This window comes from Amblyomma mixtum, chromosome 3, assembly GCF_055824585.1.
Source record: "Amblyomma mixtum isolate Tamu chromosome 3, ASM5582458v1, whole genome shotgun sequence".
Lineage (NCBI taxonomy): Eukaryota > Metazoa > Arthropoda > Arachnida > Ixodida > Ixodidae > Amblyomma > Amblyomma mixtum.
This window is the reverse complement of record NC_143014.1, coordinates 101,150,423-101,170,120: the sequence shown is the minus strand read 5'-3', so window position 1 is coordinate 101,170,120 and position 19,698 is coordinate 101,150,423. Positions and strand designations below refer to the sequence as shown.

At 45.5% G+C, this 19,698-nt stretch overlaps 1 protein-coding gene across 3 annotated transcripts in view; it reads left to right on the top strand.

Annotated features, from left to right (window-relative positions):
- Window positions 1-19,698, top strand: part of Glg1 (Golgi apparatus protein 1) — a 77,917-nt gene that overhangs the window by 54,580 nt on the left and 3,639 nt on the right. For all 3 annotated transcript variants that reach the window (XM_089580438.1, XM_089580436.1, XM_089580437.1), the window contains 3 exons: window positions 5,873-6,010; window positions 7,780-7,872; window positions 14,252-14,372. In XM_089580438.1, the coding sequence (XP_089436564.1) occupies window positions 5,873-6,010; window positions 7,780-7,872; window positions 14,252-14,372 (352 nt within the window). The remainder of the gene's footprint in view (window positions 1-5,872; window positions 6,011-7,779; window positions 7,873-14,251; window positions 14,373-19,698) is intronic.

The window sequence follows — 19,698 nt, the reverse complement described above, 5'->3', positions numbered from 1 at the left end:
TGGTGCCCCCCCCCCCCCCCCCCCCCCTGATAGTGGAGAGTGGCATGATCCAGTCCATTAGTCGCCGTTCAACACTCCACACCTCCTTTCCACTCGCCCTATTCAATCCAGCAATCGCAATGTACTGAACCGTACCCACTCGCCACTCTCCCCACCCTTTGACTCTGGTTGGCGACTGCAATTTCCTTTTCGCCACCCCCATGGCTCGCTTTCTCCCCTCTCGGCTTTCCCCCTCCGCTTGGCTTCCCCAGGCTTCACACGCTGACAACGCCGGGCACTTTTTGCACCAATGGGAGTTCTAATGCTGATGCATTAAATAGCAAATGCATTAAATAGCAAATGTGAAACATTGAATCGTGCATGGCACTGTGGAGCTGCTACCATTGCACGCAGTAAAGCTGCAGTTCACAGTTGACATATTGGGAGCTTAGGCAGACTCATTATGGTCGCCATCATTGCTGGTCTCCAGAATTTTGGTTATGCCAGTTTCAACATCTGCAGAACATGTGCACACACTTCCCTCTGCACAGGTCAGTGATAGGTTAAACTTGTTGCTGCTTGTTAGCGAAGATAGTCTTAAGGCTCACAACGTCCTGCGTGGCTGCACATGGAGCATTGAAGAATTCAGTGACGGAAAGTGCTGCGTTTTCAAACATGATGACTGTTTATCTTCCTGTGCCTTTAGGTGCAGAGATAAAAGTTCTATACCAAGGCATTTTTTTGCAGTGTAACCATTCACATTGCTCATAGCTTTCAATAAAAGGGAAAAGGGTGACTGTACGAGTGCTTGCACTGTAGCTCACTTCAGAGTAGAAGGTGAGGAGAGGTAGCCAAGCAATGTGGTGGAGCTCGAAGAACTTCTTGCTGATAAGGCATGTGACCACCTCACCAGCCTGAAGCACTTCGTCAGTTGTGGTACTGAGCATTACTCTGAGATGAGTAATGTCATAGAACAGCACTGTACTTGCCTGCTTCAGGAGTCTTGGAGACTGTAACCAAAGTCACCAAATTACCCAGTCAGCAGTGCACTAACTGCTAAAATTGTCCAGTAAAATTTGCATGTTGAATTCACTTAGATATCTAATAAACTGATTTCAAATTATTAATGTTTCACTGTAGTACTTGCATGTGTCACAGAGTGGAGCTCACTAGTAGAACCTTCTACAGTAAACTCTCAGTTGTACGAACGCCGGTTTATCGAATATTTCAGAATAATGAACTTTTTAAAAATCCCTGGCAGTTTTCTTATAGATTCTATGCACAAATGTTTCACTTAAACGAATTTCGGAATAGTGAATATTTCAGTTTAACGAACTCGCTCAGAGGACCCAGGCTTATTTTTCCGATCAGTTCAACGAAGTTTTGAGCCCTCCACTGCAGGCGCAACCGATGCCCGCCCTCTTCGAACCGCCGCTTCTGCGGCAGTGTAACGTCGCTCGTGCTACAGCGCCCATGGGGCAAAGCGGCGGTGCGGAAGAAAAACGGCAAGGAGGCATGGCCTCCGAGATCCATAGTAAACATGCAAGTGATCTCAGAGGCCATGAACAAAATAACATCGCTGGCATTTACAGAGCCGCCGGAGCAACGCGGCAATGTGTCACACCACAAACCACGTGGTGGGCCTGTTCTTTTCCGATCGGCTAGTCGTGAATGTCGCTTTTTTCTTTCCGGTCTCATTGCTTCCGTGTGCCCTCACAAATCACCCACGTGGTGTGTGTTTTTCATCGGCTCCGTTCAGCCTAAACATTGACTCTTTCGACAGTTTTGTTACTTCCTGTGCTTTAAATGTACAAGTGCAGAAGAAAATTACTGGATTTTTTAAGTGAGAAAGGCAGCGTTTTAACTGCTATGTACCTTGTATAAGGTGATATGCATAAATTTCACACTTTTGACACTATGGATGCCATGTCTTATGCTCCTTGAATTGCACTTCAAACTTTTGACTCTGTATGCCATGTCTTATGTTAGTCTAGTGAATATTCAGTTTAGTGAACTTTCAGTTAAGTGAACTATTTCCTTCGGTCCCTTGAAGTTCACTCAAGTGAGAGTTCACTGTATGTAACAAGCAAAAGCTCAGGGACAAGAGGCTGTAACCCTGATCCCTAAATTGGGGCCTGAGAGCCTAAAGAGCATAGACACTAAGCTAAATAACTTGCAGTCTGTGCAGTATGTACTTTAAATGAATAATCTGATAGAAGCATTTTCTGCAACGTTGGGTGGATATTTTTTTTTTTTCCCATCAGGTGATTTTAGCGCATGAAGGTGGCGACCAGGATGATACATGTTCTGATGAGCCATGTTTTGCATCAAGATGCCAGATCCATGAAAAATCAAATGTGGTTGCACACTTAGATAAGTAGCCCAGAATTTAATCGTCTACTTGACACAGTGGCATCACTAGGGCACAACATACCCGGTGCAGAGTAACCTTGCATTGCACTCCCCCCCCCCCCCCTTTCCTTTTTACCTCATCTGGACGATCTGCTTCTCTGTGGAGGCCACTCTGTGCTGTATCATATAGGAGGTATTCCACCGAAATATCACATGAAAACCTCTTTTTAGTGAAAATATTATTGTGCAGTGTATCTACAAAAGCCAGCCTGTGGGAAGTGGCGCTCAGCATGAGAACTGCTCTTAATTTTCCTCATTTTATGGTGCTCGGCTGCTGACCCGAAAGACGCGGGTTCGATCCTGGCCACAGCAGTCAAATTTCTGTGGAGGAGAAATTCTAGAGGCCCGTGTACTGTGCGATGTCAGTGCACGTTACCAGGTGGTCGAAATTTCCAGAGCCCTTCACTACGGCGTCCCTCGTAGCCTGAGTTGCTTCGGGACGTTGAACCCCATAAACCAAACCAAACCACATATATCGTTCCTGTTAATTTCTGTTTAAAAGATATATTTCTCAAAATACACTACATGTCTAAGTTACAGCATTTCTTACAATACAGATAATCTATGTCGACTTGCCAGATGTGTTAAGTTTACAGTCGACAACCGATTTTTCGGACTCTCTAGGGACCGCGAAAACGACCGAAAAATCGGGCAGTCTGGAAAATCAAATTTCACCGCAAAAATCACGAACTTATTACCACTATGCCGGAGAAAGCGGCCAATTGTATTGCACACATTCTAAAGCTCCTCATTACTTTATTTCGCCGCGCGAAATACCGTATAAACGCGTATAAGGGCCGCACTTTTTTTTTTTTTTCCAGATTCGAGGGCCAATTTTCGGGGTGCGGCCCATACACGCGATGTGCGAAAAAAAATTTTTTTAAAGTAGAAACACACCAACCAGGGAATGAGCGACATTTATTCTACGTTCAATCGTCACTCGCGAAATATTTAGACTCCTGAGCTGGTGCTGCGCTCTGGTGCACACTCATGCCAAAAGAAGCCGCGCAGCATGTCCGCTGACAACGCGTAGCCGTTGTTCCGAAATTCCATCACATAGAGGAGCAGCTCTTCTTCCAGTTCAGGAAACTCGCACGGCTTGACTCGGAAAGCGCGCTTTTTGCAGCTTGTGTTTCTCTTTTGGTTGCACCATCATCGGACGCACTTCTCGGCCACGTCGAATTTCCCGCCCGCCGCACGCTTACCGACCGCGTTCGAGAGCTAACTCCCAGCCGTGTAGCTTAAGGTGCTTGCCCATCGCGCTAAAACTGCGAAGCTCGGCGGCAGCACGCGAAAGCCACTATCGCGGCGAACGCGCTAACACGCATGCTAACACGCCACGAAAGGCTGGAGCTGGCGATACTGATGCCGATGTGAACAGCGGAAAATCGCGACGGAGAAAAAAGTTGATGATAATGATCACGGCGCCATCCATAGACGGCACTTGGAAGCTCCGGTGCGCGCGCGTGGCCTTCGCGAACGGCGCAGCGCTGGAGCAGATCGCAGCCGCGATATGATCCGGCGGGCGCGCCCGAAGCGCGCTTCGATCGCGGAGGCCGCGGCGTGCGCGATCGTATTCGCGTTCCCTGTTCGGGACTAAAGACTCGGCACAGATGAGTTCCGTGAACTCAGACTACGGTTCAAGTTCGTGCGGCGGAAGACATTCAAGGACAGTACGAATTCGAAAACACGCGAGCGCAATGTGCCGACTCGCGCAGAATTTCATCGTCGCAAGAGGCTCCCTTTAAGCTTGAAGTTCGTTTTGTTTGATCAAGTTTTCGATATCTCCTGCAGTCTGAATTAATGAGGTTCCACTGTACACATTATATGGCGCCTTGGGTACTGGCGGCGAGTGCGAACCGAAAAATCGAGTGGTCAGTTGCGGTGCGTCCAAAATTTCAAGCGCTCTTACACATTGGCTCTATGGGCCATGTCGCGGTGCCGCGAAAAAGTCCGAATAATCAAGCATGTCCGAAAAATCAGGCGTCCGAATTTTCGGTCGTCGACTGTATCTTGAACAGCACAGCTAACATTTTCAGTACATCATTTCGTGCATCATTCACGCAGTACATATGCGATCATTCCATGCATACTGTTCCCGCAATACAGAAGGATCATTCTGTGCACAGGAAGTGCATGCAATTTAATGCATGCACGATGTGACTTACAATTGTAAATAATTGCAAAAAAATGTTTAGTGTTTATGCAAAAGTATGAAAGTAAACCACTTGCACCAATGGCCTTCACTGTTCATGCTAATATATGCGACACCAATAGAATTCAGTTAACATACAGTTGCATAATCGGTTCCCATGATGTGCAGGCTCTTCTGCGGACCAAACCCAATGCCTGTTCATCAACAGCAGTGACTAAATCATAGTTCATGATCCACTGTGCTGTGATGAACGGTGGTTCCCGAGAAAGCTAGTGCAGATGGCGGCTCCCGTCGTATCGGTGCAGGTCTCGCTGCACTCTTCACAATTTTGAAGGTCACGAGCACAAAACCAAACACCACTGTAGCTGTTGCAGCACCGACACCACTAACACATAAAGGAACACAACGCCAAAGTGTCTGTTAACGGCCCCGCAAAGCAGGTGACAGTGCCCGAAATAATGTGGAAACACTCAAAGGATGAGCGGCGGTTGTAACGGCCGCTTGGGTCAGAAATTCAAAAGGGATAGAAAGGGAGCAACAGACCTTTTCTCCTTTCAGAACCTTCTTGCGGTTAGATCTTGTTTTTTACTACAGACGCTAGCGCCAATTCCTCCTTTGGTTACTTTCACAATGGATGGCATACGAGTTACGGCTTCAGCAGAGGTTTCTCCAATTAGCCGGGATGGAAGTTGCTCACGCTTTCCTCCTCCTGCTGATACCGTGTGTCACGCTCAGAAAGTGTTTCTCCTAATATTGTTATACACTTTATTGTTCTTTGAAGTTAATGGAAGACGTTGTATGTATTGTAATTTTGAAGAGCTTGGGTCCAATGGTGAAGGATAGCATTGTAAATGCTTGAAACAGCAGCGAGCAGATTGGGGTAAAGCATGGACAGAAATAAATGGAGCATGCTAAAAGGTTCTAACTCCTCTTGCTTGCTTCTTAGAGGAAATTGCCCAGTAAGGTGTGTGGTTGAACAATAGTCTCTTCTATACTGTCTTGCATATACATCGTATGGCTCTTAATTTTTGCCAGGTCAAGCATGAGTAGAATTGGAGCAGCAGAGCATGCTCCATTTACTTCTTTCTGTGTCTGTATGTGCACTGAAATCACATTGTAAGAGCTTGAGTGAAAAAAAGATTTAATAAAGTTAATGATTTTTTAGTCACATGCATTTTGACAGTGAAAGCACCAAGTGCAGTGCGTACTGCTTGGCGACTGTATGCTGTAATGCTTCGTTTTTCTTTTGCTGTAAGGTGCTGTTGTAAATTCTGTGGGGTATACATTGGCTCTTTAACATGGCTGTGCATTTTGTTATGGTCTCAGGTAATCCAGTGCCTCAAGGCCCAGTTTGTTCGTCATCAGCTGACGAAGACATGTGAACCTGTAGTGACGGGCATTGTACGAGATGCAGCTCTTGATTATCAGCTAGATCCTGTCCTGGCAAGGGTCTGTGCTTCTGAGGTGTGTATATGTGAACCCATTTGACTCCTGCAAATCAAGGTGTTATGAGCATTGGCCAGCATTAACAAGCAGTTCTGCTTATGCGTGCTGTTCTCCATCACCAGCTCTCTTCAGTTTGACATCTGATGACATCTGATTAATTGCAAAATTCAATTAAGATCAATCATGTCCGAGATAAGCTAGCTGTATTCTCGTTAGGTGTATATAGGCCGTGACATTGTGCAGAATATACTTCGACAAATTTTTTAACCCATATTCAAGGCACGGGCAGGCTTTTTGTGCACAAGTCTTAAAAAGGAGGTTTACAAACCAATATTTGGAAGGATAAAGCATGCATAAAGTAGTGAGGTAGTTCAAGTAAAGTTGTGGACATGTCTCAAAGGATTGAAAGCTGATTTTGCTAACTCTGGAAGAAGCATCAGAGACCACAAATTAGAGTCGCCATGATGGCTCAGTGGTTATGGCGCTCGGCTGCTCACCCAAATGATGCGGGTTCGATCCCGGCCATGGCGGTCGAATCTGATGGAGGCGAAATTCTTGAGGCCCGTGTACTGTGCGATGTCAGTGCACGTTAAAGAACCCCAGGTAGTCGAAATTTCTGGAGTCCTTCACTGCGGCGTCCCTCATAGCCTGAGTCTCTTCGGGATGTTAAACCCCCATAAACCAAACCAAACCAAACCAGAGACCAAAAATCAGAGATTCACATCACCGATGAAATTATGCAGCTTGCCACTAACTGCTGATGATGAAACAGAAAGGGTGTACTTAGTTTGTTGCCACTGTCTTGTGAGCTTGCTAGAACTGATGAAGTAAGCCTTCTTTGTGTTCTTTTTTTTTCGTAAACATTTGTGTTTCACTGAATAATGTTGGCAAGGTGGTTTCTGTGTACTGTTTCATGTGCAAGTGCTGCTGTTTAATACTTGTGTCGTGGAGCCGTTCAAAAGGCCTTTGTACTGATTGGTTGAAGCCAGGCCATAGATCAGTTATCAAATCAGTTTTCACTTTAGTTAGCTGAGGAGCATTGAATTGTGAAAGAATTCTATGTCAAGAGAGCTCTCAGAAGCTTTCACTTTTAAAGGCAAGGGCATTTAAGAATGGCGTGCTCTCAGTATTTGTCACAAGCGTTGGTTGCAAGGTAATAGCAATAAGTAGTCGTAGAGTTAATTTTGTTAAAACAAGAAAAAGGAAAGGGACAAAAAGTAGACAGAAACAGTGCAGCCAACAAACTGAATTGCCAAAATTGTGACAAAATCCACCTGTAGTTTGTGTAAAAGGGAATGACTGCAGTTTATTTTATGATTGTAAGCAATATGTTGTGCCTTTCTGTGATTTAACCAGAATTATTCAATAACTTTTTTCACCTCACTACAATGTCAGCAGGGGTGATGGTTACATCGTAAGTAATAGGCATTGATTTATTAACTGCTTATACAGTCACTGTCCTTGATGTGCAACCACAGCCCAATGGCTTCAGGTTTGATAGGGTCTGAGAACCTAAAAGGCTATTGAACTGACATTTGAAGGTGCTGATGTCCTAAGTCTCCTGGGGTGTCCTAGCATTTGTGGTATCTTTTTTTCTTGTTCTATGTCCCTGTTCTTACATCATAGTTATTACGTTCTCACTCCTAGCACCACCTAGCCGAGCTTTCTGCTTTAAGTACCCTAAAGGCACCTATTCACCCACTAGTCAGTCAGCGCTGTGAATTCTGTTGATGGCTTGGAAATTACTCGTCACATCTGAATCCAATGACTTATCATATGACTTTCAGATCCAGAATTCCTGCAAAGATGACCGGGATATAGAAGAATGCTTAAAATCACGTTTTCAGAACCGTGAGATCAAAAGCCCAGAGTGCAAAAAGGTATGTGCTCTACAATTTCTGAAAGAGCATTTTTCTCTTGGTTTCATATTGTGCAGTTAATATGAATTTTCAAATACCGTACAAACGCGTGTAAGGGCCGCCGCACCCATGTATGTACCGCACCCTGTTTTCCCGAAAGAAATATAGAAAAAAAAAGATCGGTGTAAGGGCCGCACCCAAACTTTCCATGACCCACGTGGGAATAGCCATAGAAATGTGCGTGCACAGGAGCTTCCAGGTGCCACCCACGGATGGCTCTTGAGGCTGCGGGTCATCATCACCATGGTCGTCGTCAGCGTTTTCCTCTGTCGCGAGTTCCTGCTATCCATATCGGCATCAGTATCACCAGCTCCAGCTGTGATCCAAGCAGATCCAAGCAGCCAAATAGGGAGTGGACATATGATGACCTAATGGGGGTTTTTCGAAGGGAGCTTGAGAAGGGCCAAATCAAGAAGGGAAGAAGGGAGGGAAAACATACACCAAAAGCTGGTGGGCAGGGAAGAGAAGGCAGCCATAGCACGACGACAAGAGGCATCTAGGGAACACAGATTAGCAAAGAAAAGGGGGGCCACACCAGGTGAAGTGGATTCAAAATGAAATAAATACGTTGAAAGCAAAAGGGAGGCAGCAGCAATAATTCAAGCCAAAATAGGAAAAGCAGGAGGCCAGTGGGTTATAGAGATGGATAAAGATAGAAATGCTGCAGTGAGGTTTTGGGAGCACATAAGATTACAAGGGAAGAGGACAGAGGGCATCCAACACTCTCTGACCACACAGGAGGGGAAAGAGTACAGGGAGAGGAAGCACAGGAATAATCAGGCAAACAATCGAAGTAGCATGTGCAGAGCCTCAGGTAAACAGACTAGAGGAGAGCAATGATGGCAGTGGGGCACAAGAGGAAGAGTTCAGGGAGATGACTGCAAGAGAATGGGACAGAATAGAAGGCAAGGCTTCCATCGGAACAGCGACAGGACCATATGGCATACCAATTAACATACTAGGTCAAAAAAGCAAATTGAAATTGTGAAAGATCATTGAAAAAATAGTAAGGGGAGGAGACGTACCAAAAGAATCGAAATTCAGCAGGATGATACAAAGGTAAGGGAAACGAGGATGACATTAAATCTTACCGACCAATTACGGTTACATAAGTTATATACTGGCTAGCAATGCAGATGGTGAAAATGAGAATGGAAGAATGGGCAGAACGTGAGGAGATCTTAGGAGAGCTACAGAACGGTTTCGAAAGGACAGACAGTTGAAGGACAATCTACTCGTTATAACTCGGGGTATAGAGATAGCTGAGGCTGGTCGGTGGCCTCTATAGATAGCATTTTTAGACATTAAGGAGGCATATGACAATGTGAATCAGGAAAAACTTAGGGGCCAATTGAAGGGTTATGGTTCGGATGGAAATCTGGTTGAGCTTCTACATTGTGTATATTCAGACAATGAGGTGGTGGTAACATGGGAGGGAGAAACTACAAAACCAGCCAAAAATTAAAGGTGGGTTAAGACGGGGATGTACATGAGTCAAGTGGAAAAGAGGTTGGAAGGGAGTAAGATAGGAGTTGACGTGAGTTATATGCAGGAAGGCCAGAAGGTAATTCAGTATCTGGCTGGACTGATGTATGCGGACGACATTGTACTGTTGGCAGATAAGCGAGATAGTTTGCAGGAACTAGTTAAAAGGTGCACTGAAGAGGAATCTGAACTCGGCTTTTTGCTGCGGGAACTCGATCTACACGTTCCTAGCATTCTTAGAAACTGCGACTTATTTCCCTGTGTGGCTGATTTTCCTAATTAAATCGAATTAACGCCCGGCTCCCGCCTTTTTTTTATTTTTAATTCTCCCTCGTACGGTGGGCGGAGTCGACCAATGCGGGGAGTGCCTTTCAGCCAGCTCCGTGGAGGCTTTGCTTTCACTTCATTTTGTTTTTTAGGTTTCCGAGAATTAATAGTTTCATTTGCAGATAATATAACCGCAAAATAAGCCCGCAGAAATAAAGATACGTGCGGACTATTTGCTTCTACGGACTACTACGCATTACTCCGCCGATGGCATAGCGGCAAGCCGCCACGGGACTGGGTGAAAGGCACTCCCCGCGTTGGTCGACTCCGCCCACTGTACGAGGGAGAATTAAAAAAAAAAAGGCGGGAGCTGGGCGTTAATTCGATTTAATTAGGGAAATCGGCCAGTCAGGGCAATAAATCGAAGTTTCTAAGAATGCTCGGAACGTGTAGATTGAGTTCCCGCGGCAAAAAGACGAGTTCAGATTCCTCTTCAGTGCACCTTTAATATCTGTGGTGAGGAGGACGACAAGTTAGGACCTCATTTCAGTGTAGAGAAGTCTGGGATAATGGTATATAATGATGAGAGGGTGGACCCACTAGAAATACAAGAAACTATGATTGACCACGTGGAGACTTATAAATATCTAGGTATATGGCTAAGTGAAGGGAAAAATATCTGGAAGAGCACGAAAGGATTCTGAAGGACAAAGGGAAAAGGAAGAAGCATAGAGCACTATGGAACTATAATAGGTATGAGGTGGTTAGAGGTGTATGGAAAGGAATTATGGTACCAGGCCTCACATTCTGAAACGCAGTCCTGTGCATGAAATTTGAATTAAAATCAAGTCTAGAAATCGGACAAAGAATTGTAGAATTGTCTTGGGTGCACATGGGAACACCCCGAATGAGGGAGTCAAGGGTGGTATGGGCTGGGCGTCGTTCAAAGTTTGAGAGGAAATCGACAAACTGAAATTTGATCAGAGACTAACCCAAGTAGAGGAATCAAGGTGGGCAAAAAGGTGTTAATACGAAAGTATTAACACTAAATGGACGAAGAGAACCCGAAAGCTAAGAATGAAGTACCTACAGGTGAGAGATGGGGCTCAGCGCTACAATAGTGTCAAAGCAGAGGTAGAGGAGACAGAAAGAAAGATGTGGAAGGAAAGAATGCAGGGAAAATAAATGGTAGGTATATGTAGAACACGAAAACGGCATAAAGAAAGAGCGGTTATTTGATAACTCGTGGGGCAGTTCATTGCTTTTTGAAGCTAGGACAGGGGTTTGAGACAAAAAACGGACAGGGCCAAATTTGAAGAAGTGGATATTTTGTGTGCTGCTGTAGAACAGAAACTGAGACCATAGAGCACTTGGTTTTGAGGCGCGCAGAATTTCGTCCTGCCTTCCCCGAGGGAGCAGCAACAGACATAAAGAGAGCGCTGGGATTTTCTGGGGAGGACGGGCAAGTGGATGAGGAAAGCGTGACATTGATGGAGGGGAGGTTAGAAGATTCGTGGAGGAGGTCAAGGGAGGGGTGAATTTGGAAGGAAAAGATAGACAAACTAGACATTTTAAAAATGAAATAGGAGGAAAATAAAAAAAAAATTGAGGGAAATTAGAGGATAGGTGTTGCAAGCTGCTGCCCGGTACGAAGGGTAATGCCATTACCATCCATCCAATCCATCCGTCTGTCCGTATGAAGGGTAATGCCATTACCATCCATCCCATCTGTCCGTCCGTCTGTCCATCTGTCCGGCCGTCCATCCATCCCACCTCGTACATGGGCCGCACCCCGAAAAATGGCCCTTGAATCTGGAAAAAAAGAAAAGTGGGCCCTTACATGCATTTATATGGTATAATGAATAAGGTGAGATCATTCGGTTGATTCTTTATAGACTCGATGCTAAAAAAATTATTATGCACCACTTCATGCATTTTTTCTGGTTAAGACTAACAATCGCAGTAACTATAAACGAAGAAGACATTGCGCATTGTTACTCGTGGAGTGTCCATGCAACACACTAAGGCAAGGTCTCAACCTCGTCGCACTACATGCATTGGCAAAGCTTTTGTCTTCTGTGGGCCAGTGCACGGGAAGGAGAGAGTAAGGAAAAAAGCAAGAAGGCAGATTACCCTTTATGCTGCTTGTGATAGCTTCGTTTCTTCAGCCGCCTTGAATGTAGCAAAATTTTAATGCTGACAAAAAACGGGAATATTGTGGAGTTTGAAGATTACTACCCTGGTTTTGCCCTTAAGCATGCCCAGCTGCTTGCTTGCAAGTAAAACACGGGGAGCAACCAGCCTGTGTCAGAGTTTACAACGATAAAGAGACATGATACAGTTGGAGAAGAAACAGAGACATTACTGGCACGGGTCTTTTGGAAGAGACGTTGACTCTTCAGGGCATTGGGCCGCATGTTTGATTCCATGCTGTAGTGGCTAGGAAGGAAGAAGAAAATAATAAAGTTACCATACCTTTGCACCTGCCTGAGGCAGCAGTGGTGGGCAACGCGTGTGTAGCGCAGGGATCTGATGTGGCCAGATCTCTGTGTTGTTCGGTCACCTGCTGCACAGAGGCGCAGGTTGCACTTGCTTATAGACTTGAAGGTTAAATAGCCCATTTTTAAACCGACTCAGTGTCACACCACACATATTCATGTCTGCCTGGGGCAAACACGGCAGGAGGCACGAACTCGGGGCGTTGACCTGACATGGCTAGATCTTGGCATTGGTACATCACCTGCTCTGAATTGCCACTAATGAACAAAAATGCACTTAGGTGGCTAGGTTCACCTGCTCGTAAAACAAGTAGCAGCCTTGTTTCAGGAGTGAAATAAGAGTAGAAAAAGGAAGAAAAAGTCAGTCATGGTCTCCAAGCCAGTTCTGTGGGCCTAGCCAGCGACACGCTCTGAGCACTTTGACATGCGGCAGGACCAATAAACAGAACAAAAAAAGGCACTGTGAATAGAAAGAAAACAGAGGTGAAAAAATATGGCTGGCGGTTTAGCATTGCTTAGCACAAAATACTGTGCGAAAGCACAGTTTTTTTAGAGGTGGACGCCACCTCCACCTACGTGAAAGCACGATTGAGATGTCCACTGGCCCATTGTGCCAGTTATGCGCATCTTCAACTTCTTCATGGTCGATGCCAATTTACCCAATGTGCACTGGTGGCCTCTGCTTCAGTGCCGTGTTTCTGCAACAGTGTTGTCAACGCCAACGCGTATTGCTCTAGTGCAGTGTTTCCGCCACTGTGTTGTCCATGCAACGCATGCAGTGCACAGCTTTCTTTCACTACCACCACATAGCTCAAAGTACAAATATTAGTTTGATAGTAGTGTTAGCTGATGAAGGAGACGATGTGCAATGCACAGTGCAAGAGTGGGTTGCAGTTTAACACGAGGCATGTTCATCTGCAGAGATAATCTAGTGCTCTCGCGCAGTGGCCAGCAGAGCTGATCTGTTCGCACTGCCACGAGTTCAAATCTGTTTCGGATATTTGATTTATTTTTATTTATTTATTTCACTTGGCACAAACCCACAAACACTGCAAGCATACAAACATCGCAAGCTCTTGCTCGGGGTTTACCCATCAGAATTGCTTTCTCATTTAAAAAATCTTGTCCTGTGCCCTTTGCGCTTGGGATCACGTGTGCTTTATTTTATACCCTAGCCTCATTGCTCTTCATTTATTGGGAAAAGCTCTTTTTACAGTTCTTTCTGCAAAGCCATTTCATTTATTGTTTTCATCTAAGAGGTTTTATGGTCTCAGTGCCCATTGGGTTGATAATCATCGAAATTTTTGAGGGCCATCCAGATGCACCACTGCCATACAGTGGATTTCTATTACCATTGAGCAATGAGCATGCAATCTGACAGGTGGCGCTATGGTTAGCAACATTTATTGAAAATATCAAGTGAAGGAAAATAAAATGAGCCTAATATTGGAATAATTGTTATTTTTAATTGAAACTTTGTGTGTAAGACGCTATTCAAATACTTCATAGTTCGACAAGATGGGCAACGATGCAACCTTCCTTCTTTTCAGAAGCACTCATTTTTTGCCAGCGAAGCTGCCAGAGCTGGGTGGCCGTCTTTGTCATGTTCATAGCTAATAATTCTAATATTATGATGGGACTACTAGAAGTGAAAATGAGTGAAACACAGCGGTATGCCGCGCAACAAGAATAGTGTTGGTTTGTTTACATCTGACTACTAGGCAGTTTGCAAAGATATCATTTTGACTACCAAATAAAAATTAGTTTATCATCTGGTTAATGTAGTCTAAAATTTTATAATTAATGAAAAAAAAAGTTTTCTTTATTTCAAGCATTTGTCTTGTTTTTTTAACGGATCATGAATAAGAGGCTGTTCTCAATTGCCCTTGAGATTCTAATGTCTGTTCATGAAGTTCCATTCAGTTGATGCCCCATCAAGTTCAATAGCCATTGCAAACCACCGTGTGGCACTGGCCGATCCCCATTGAGTTCGATGCCCATTGACTCAGTGGGCATTGAAACTGCCCGTGTGACAGGGGTATTGTCTGAAAGAAAGCCTACTGTACTAACACTGTTTTACTTGGTTACAGGAAGTTGCTCGTCTCATACATGAAGGCAAAGCTGATGTCCAAGCTGACCCAATTTTGTACAAGGCATGCCTGCATGACATCAAGCATTTCTGCCATGACCTCACACCAGGCCAGGGGCACTGTGAGTCTCCATTTGCACTTCAGCTTAGGAAGTTTTTTTTTTTCTTTTTCTAAGTTATACAGTGCGCTGTGGGGCTGTTGTAATGCATGAAATTTTGTTCTGACATACAAACGAGCCAGCCTGTCACATGTACGACCTTCTTATTCAAGGATCTTTGCATCAATGAATTTGTTGCTGAAAATGTGCTGGGAATATAAGTGATCATGTCTTGGGAGGGCTTAGTGTACCTCTAAACCCACAAGTAGTGGGCTAAGGTGGCAATTTTGGTTAGTTGGTCTGACTTAGAGTGAGAGATATGGACAGTGCCCTATTATTTTTAGTACAATAAAACCTCATTGATTTGAAGTCATTGGGACTGCAAAAATATTAAGCAGGTCTTCGAATTAACCGAACATAGCAAAAAGGAAAAAAATGGGACACATGCAGAAAATTTCGCTGCAGGAGTATGCTGCCTTCATTGGACAAATTTTGTGATTACCTAAAATAATCAAAGATGCTGCTAACCTACCCCACTAACCGCGGCACACCACACACAGGTACCTACTTCGCATTTGGCCAAGCAAGCTAAATCGACTGTAATTTATTTACCTGGGTACATTTTTTTTGCTGTGGTCGGCTAAGTCGAAAGCCCAGTTAATTAGAGTATTTTTCACAGTCCCATTGGCTTCGAATAAACAAGGCTTTTCTGTATTATGCTCGAAAACTTCCACATCTACCATATTTACTCGTGTAGTTTGCACACCTCCACTTTTTGCCCAGGTTTAAAAGAAAACAAAACTTACATATTTTGCTCTCCCTACTGCGCCAGACCACCAGCATGCACACAGGTGTGCGCAAGGCAGGCTTGTCAATAAGAAGATCGGTGTAACCACATCACGGTGTGTGGCTGCAAAAGGAGCGAGTGGCGAGGGGGCAAACTGCGCGCCTTTTACCCAGATCGCTCACGCTGGCAGTCGAGTCGCTATCCTGGACGAACAGTTGCGCGTGCGCCGGAATCCGAAACTATTGAACCGTTTGCTGTTCGGTTCACCGCTAGTCAGCCGGCCTGCTGCGAGGACACCGTTTTATCACCCGTTATCTTCATTTACCTCTGACAGCTGGCTTCGTGATTGTATCGTTTATCGCTTTGAGCTACCGTAAAAGCCGGAATACAGGTCGGACCGGAATATAGGTCGACCCCCCAACTAACCAATTCTAAAAAAGAAAAAAATCTTTTTCAATGGCAAAAGTACCGAAAAACACCATAACCTTGAAACAAATGCGACTCAACCGGTTGCACAATGGTGACAGTATTTATTTTCATTTAGATGCTGCTCGTGTGTACACCCGGCCAATTTTTTAACGCTATTGCGCTACCATCAACCCGCGTGCTTGTCAGCGCCTTAACACCACTGAGCGGCCAAACAAACGTCATACGCAATGTGTACACGTGTGCTTACTCTCGCTTCTTTAGCCGCTCTGTGCTGTGATAAGGTGCTGACAAACACTGAGGCGATGGTGGCGCGATACGATTTACGAATTGGCCGGGTGTACAGTACAGAGAAGGGCACGAAGTGTGCAAGCGTTGCTCCGAGTCATCATGGTCGTCCGAACTCGAGTCGGTGGTGCCACAACGTCGCCACACTGCAATGCTGCTGATGGCGATGGTGATGGAGGCTGTTGACTTCAGCCACCCATTGTTGCAAGACTTCCGTAGTTTTTCTGCCAATGATTGGTATATAAGACGGGGGTCGACTTTTCGCCGTGATTTTTTTTTTTAAAAGTTCGACCTATATTCTGGTTTTTGTGATACGCATGCTTGCCGTGCCATTCCGTGGGGAACTACGTAACGTGGGGCAGGGCGGAAGGGGTATGCATCTTATATTTGGAGACAACTTTTTTTTGGCCAGCGAGGGGTGTGAGTTGGGGGGTCAACGTATATGTGGCAATATGCAGTGTATATTGCTTGTAATGACCTTTGTAGAATTTTTAAGGATGTGTTCACAAATATTTTTGCATAATTTGTGCACCCCTTTTCCGGAGCCTTAATTTAAAGAAAAAAAAGTGCGTATATTACGTGAGTAAATACGGTATTTGCAGCATGTATTACTGACGCTGATACCGTAAGCGAGCCGCTTAGGGGGAGTGCTGTTAGGCAGAATATAACGTGGTAACAGTTTTGTCAAAAACACTAAGTCCTGAAAGCCTAATTAAATTTCTCTGTAGTTAGAATTGGATCACAAGGACCATTTTAGAAAGAGTAAATTTATGCACTCAGCAGACATCAGGAATTTATCTTTTTTCCGGCATTTTTGGGGCCCAAACTGTGCCAAGTCTAAATGTGCACATGTGCTTACAAGAGCGCACAGTACACCTACGACACCAGTGAGTGAAAAATGAAAATGCCGTATTGTTTGTTTAAGAACTCAATAGATGGCAAAACACACACAAAAAGATGGCTAAACTAGGCAACGGCCCAGTTAAACAAGCGGTGTGAGCCAGCAGCTGGGTGACAGCTGTGGCAGCTGCTTCACGCTGATGCTTCCTTTGAATTCGAAGCATGGCATTCGAAGCATGCATGGCCCTTCTAGCATGAGCCTCGTCCGAGATGGCAGTTAAAGGTTCACCCTCCACACGTTGTTGCTAGCGTAGCTCTCGTTGCTGCGAGGTCTTCATCGCTGCTAGTCGACTCCTCTGGGCAACTGGGTCTTGTCGATGGCTTGGCTTGGGCAGGGCATGCATTGTGAACATAAGATGACCGCTGGTCCTTAAGGGTAACGGAGTGATTCCAGGAGAAGGCAAGCATAGTAGGGGGCGGCAGAAAGTTAGGTTGGCGGATGAGATTAAGAAGTTTGTGAGGATACGGTGGCTACAAGTGACAAAGGACAGTGTTAATTGGAGAGACATGGGAGATGCCTTTGCCCTGCAGTGGGCGTAGTCAGGCTGATGATGATGAAGAAGCCCGGCAAAGCTCTGCTGGTCCAGGCTCCCTCTCTCTTTCATTTATTTATATTATCTTTCTCTTGAGTGGACTAATAACAGGGTAGCTACTGGGCCGTCCACGTGTGCTGGTTTTTCTGTTTGTTATTTTATTTCTTCGGCCGCCCGAAGAGGGAATCTTGACTGAGCTCCCTGTCACTGAGCACTTCGCTTCCAAAGTGCAGCCGTTCATGTGGAGAAACACAGAGCCGGTCAGACTGGCTCACATAGCCGATGGCCTTCACAGCTCTGAATGCGAGCTCATTTTTCAATGTCTCTGTCGGCAACAACATCCCTCCATTTTCTCCCCCTACTCCTTCCCGTCTTTCTTCCATCACTCTTTCTCTCCTGGCCGCTTTAGTCGATGGCCTTGGACACACTTATCCACATATCGGCCCAAGTGGGCTCTGTGTGTAACGGCTCATGCCTTAAAAAAGAGGTTGTTGGGTGCACCGTTCCTTGTTTATGTGCAAGAAAAGCACGGCGAGAAAGTGGTACACATGCCATACCAATTTCCTGCAAAGGGTTAATTTGAATTCTTTGCTTTTACTGTCACAGTCTTGTTGAAATGTAAAGAGTGTCATGTGTGAACAAAGTTATCAGTTCACACGTGCGTCAGATCTGCCCCCAATAACCCTAATTGCATGGCACCACTGTTAGTTTCCTGGCTTACGCTGGTGGTCTTTTTTCCTTGCCGAGCAATGGGTGGCTCGAGGTTAACTTCTTGCTGAAGCTAGTTCCGGAGCATGTGTTGTGCCAGAATCTGAAGCCACAAATACGGTGGCAATTTACTGCTCACCTGGCTTGCCAGACAGTGTGGCAGACCATTTGTGTGTGGAAGGGGTGCTTCCAATTCTTCTGCTGTCTTTGGCCTTCCTTTGCTTCTGGCTGTTAGCCTTGCAGCTGTATCTGATTTGCCCCGGACAGTCCCAGTCTGTGAGTGTAGCAATGTCGGTCCACAAAGAGTCTCTAAGAGAGCCTTAGCACTCAAGAAGTTGACGACAGAAGACATGAGATTGTGAAGAAACGTAATGTACAGCTAGAGACCGATGTACTGTGCGATGTCAGTGCACACTAAAGAACCCTGTCTGGCTGAAAGTATCCAGAACCCTCCACTATGGCGTCCCTCATAGCCTGAGTCGTTTTGATACGTTAAACCCAATACAGTAAAAGCTCGTTAATTCGACACTGACGGGACCGCGAAAAATTGTCGAATTATCCGAATGTCGAATTATCGAATGAACAGCAAAAAAACAATGTTTGCCGCAACCTTTATTTGGCAAAGAAATCTGTTATCGTTGCCTGCTTTTTCGAGCGAATTTGAGCGACTACGATAGCTCTTAACAGCTGCCAGGTGCTGCGCGGCACACGCACCGTCAGGGATTTTTTCACATTAGTCCTCCCGCACGGACAAGGCTTCTGCGGCTTTTCACCGTGCACTTCGGCATTTGGGGCAACTGCTCACAATCGTCACCTTCCGACGAATCGTCGTTGTCAGCGCCTGTCACTTATATTATTGCATCCTCGGTCAGCTGACAGGACACAAAGGCGAGGCGCGTGCCTGTGCGCTACCCACACGAAAGCAGCGCGGGGAGGAGGTGAAGCGAGCCCGGCTTCTGCCGCTTATCTGTTCTTTCAGCCAGCGTCCGCTTCGCGGTTGCTGCTGCCACGCGGGTCTTATCTTTTCTCTTTATCTTTTCTCTTTATCTTTTCTCTTTATCTTTTCTCTTTATCTTTTCTCTTTATCTTTCCTCTGATCTTCTAACTCTCCTCTATCTGCACTAGGCAGCGGTGGTTGCTCGGCTGAGCCAGTAGGCAGGCCCGTGCAATTTCCTTTCACCCTTCTCTCAGTCGCAACAAAACAGCAACAGCAAGCAGCCCAATAAACACGCTGACAAGGCGGGCAATTACCAAAAAAGGCACCGCCTTATGGTTAAACAACCGCGATCGTAGCAGCAAGAACACGTGGAAACGACGACACGCGACACCAACACGACTGCTGCGAAGCACAAAAAAAAAAAGACGCCAGCCGCTTGGGCCGCGGCTAACCTCGCTTCCCTCGCCCTCGCTCACGCTGCTGACGGCGATCACCATAAAGATGGCCTATCAGGCGTACAGTAGCCCCGCTCGTGGCAGTGTTTTTTTCTTTTTGCTCTCGGCACACCGGCTTGGCGGGTTGCGGAGTGAAGTCGAATTAACCGACGCACGGCAAGATTTGGTCGAATTAACGAGAGTTTCGCCCCATAGACTCCTATGTATAATTGTAGGTACCTCGCGTGCGCGTCGAATTATCCGATTTTCCGAATTAACGGGGGTCGAATTAACGAGCTTTCACTGTAAAACCTAAGCCTAAAACCTAAACATATTG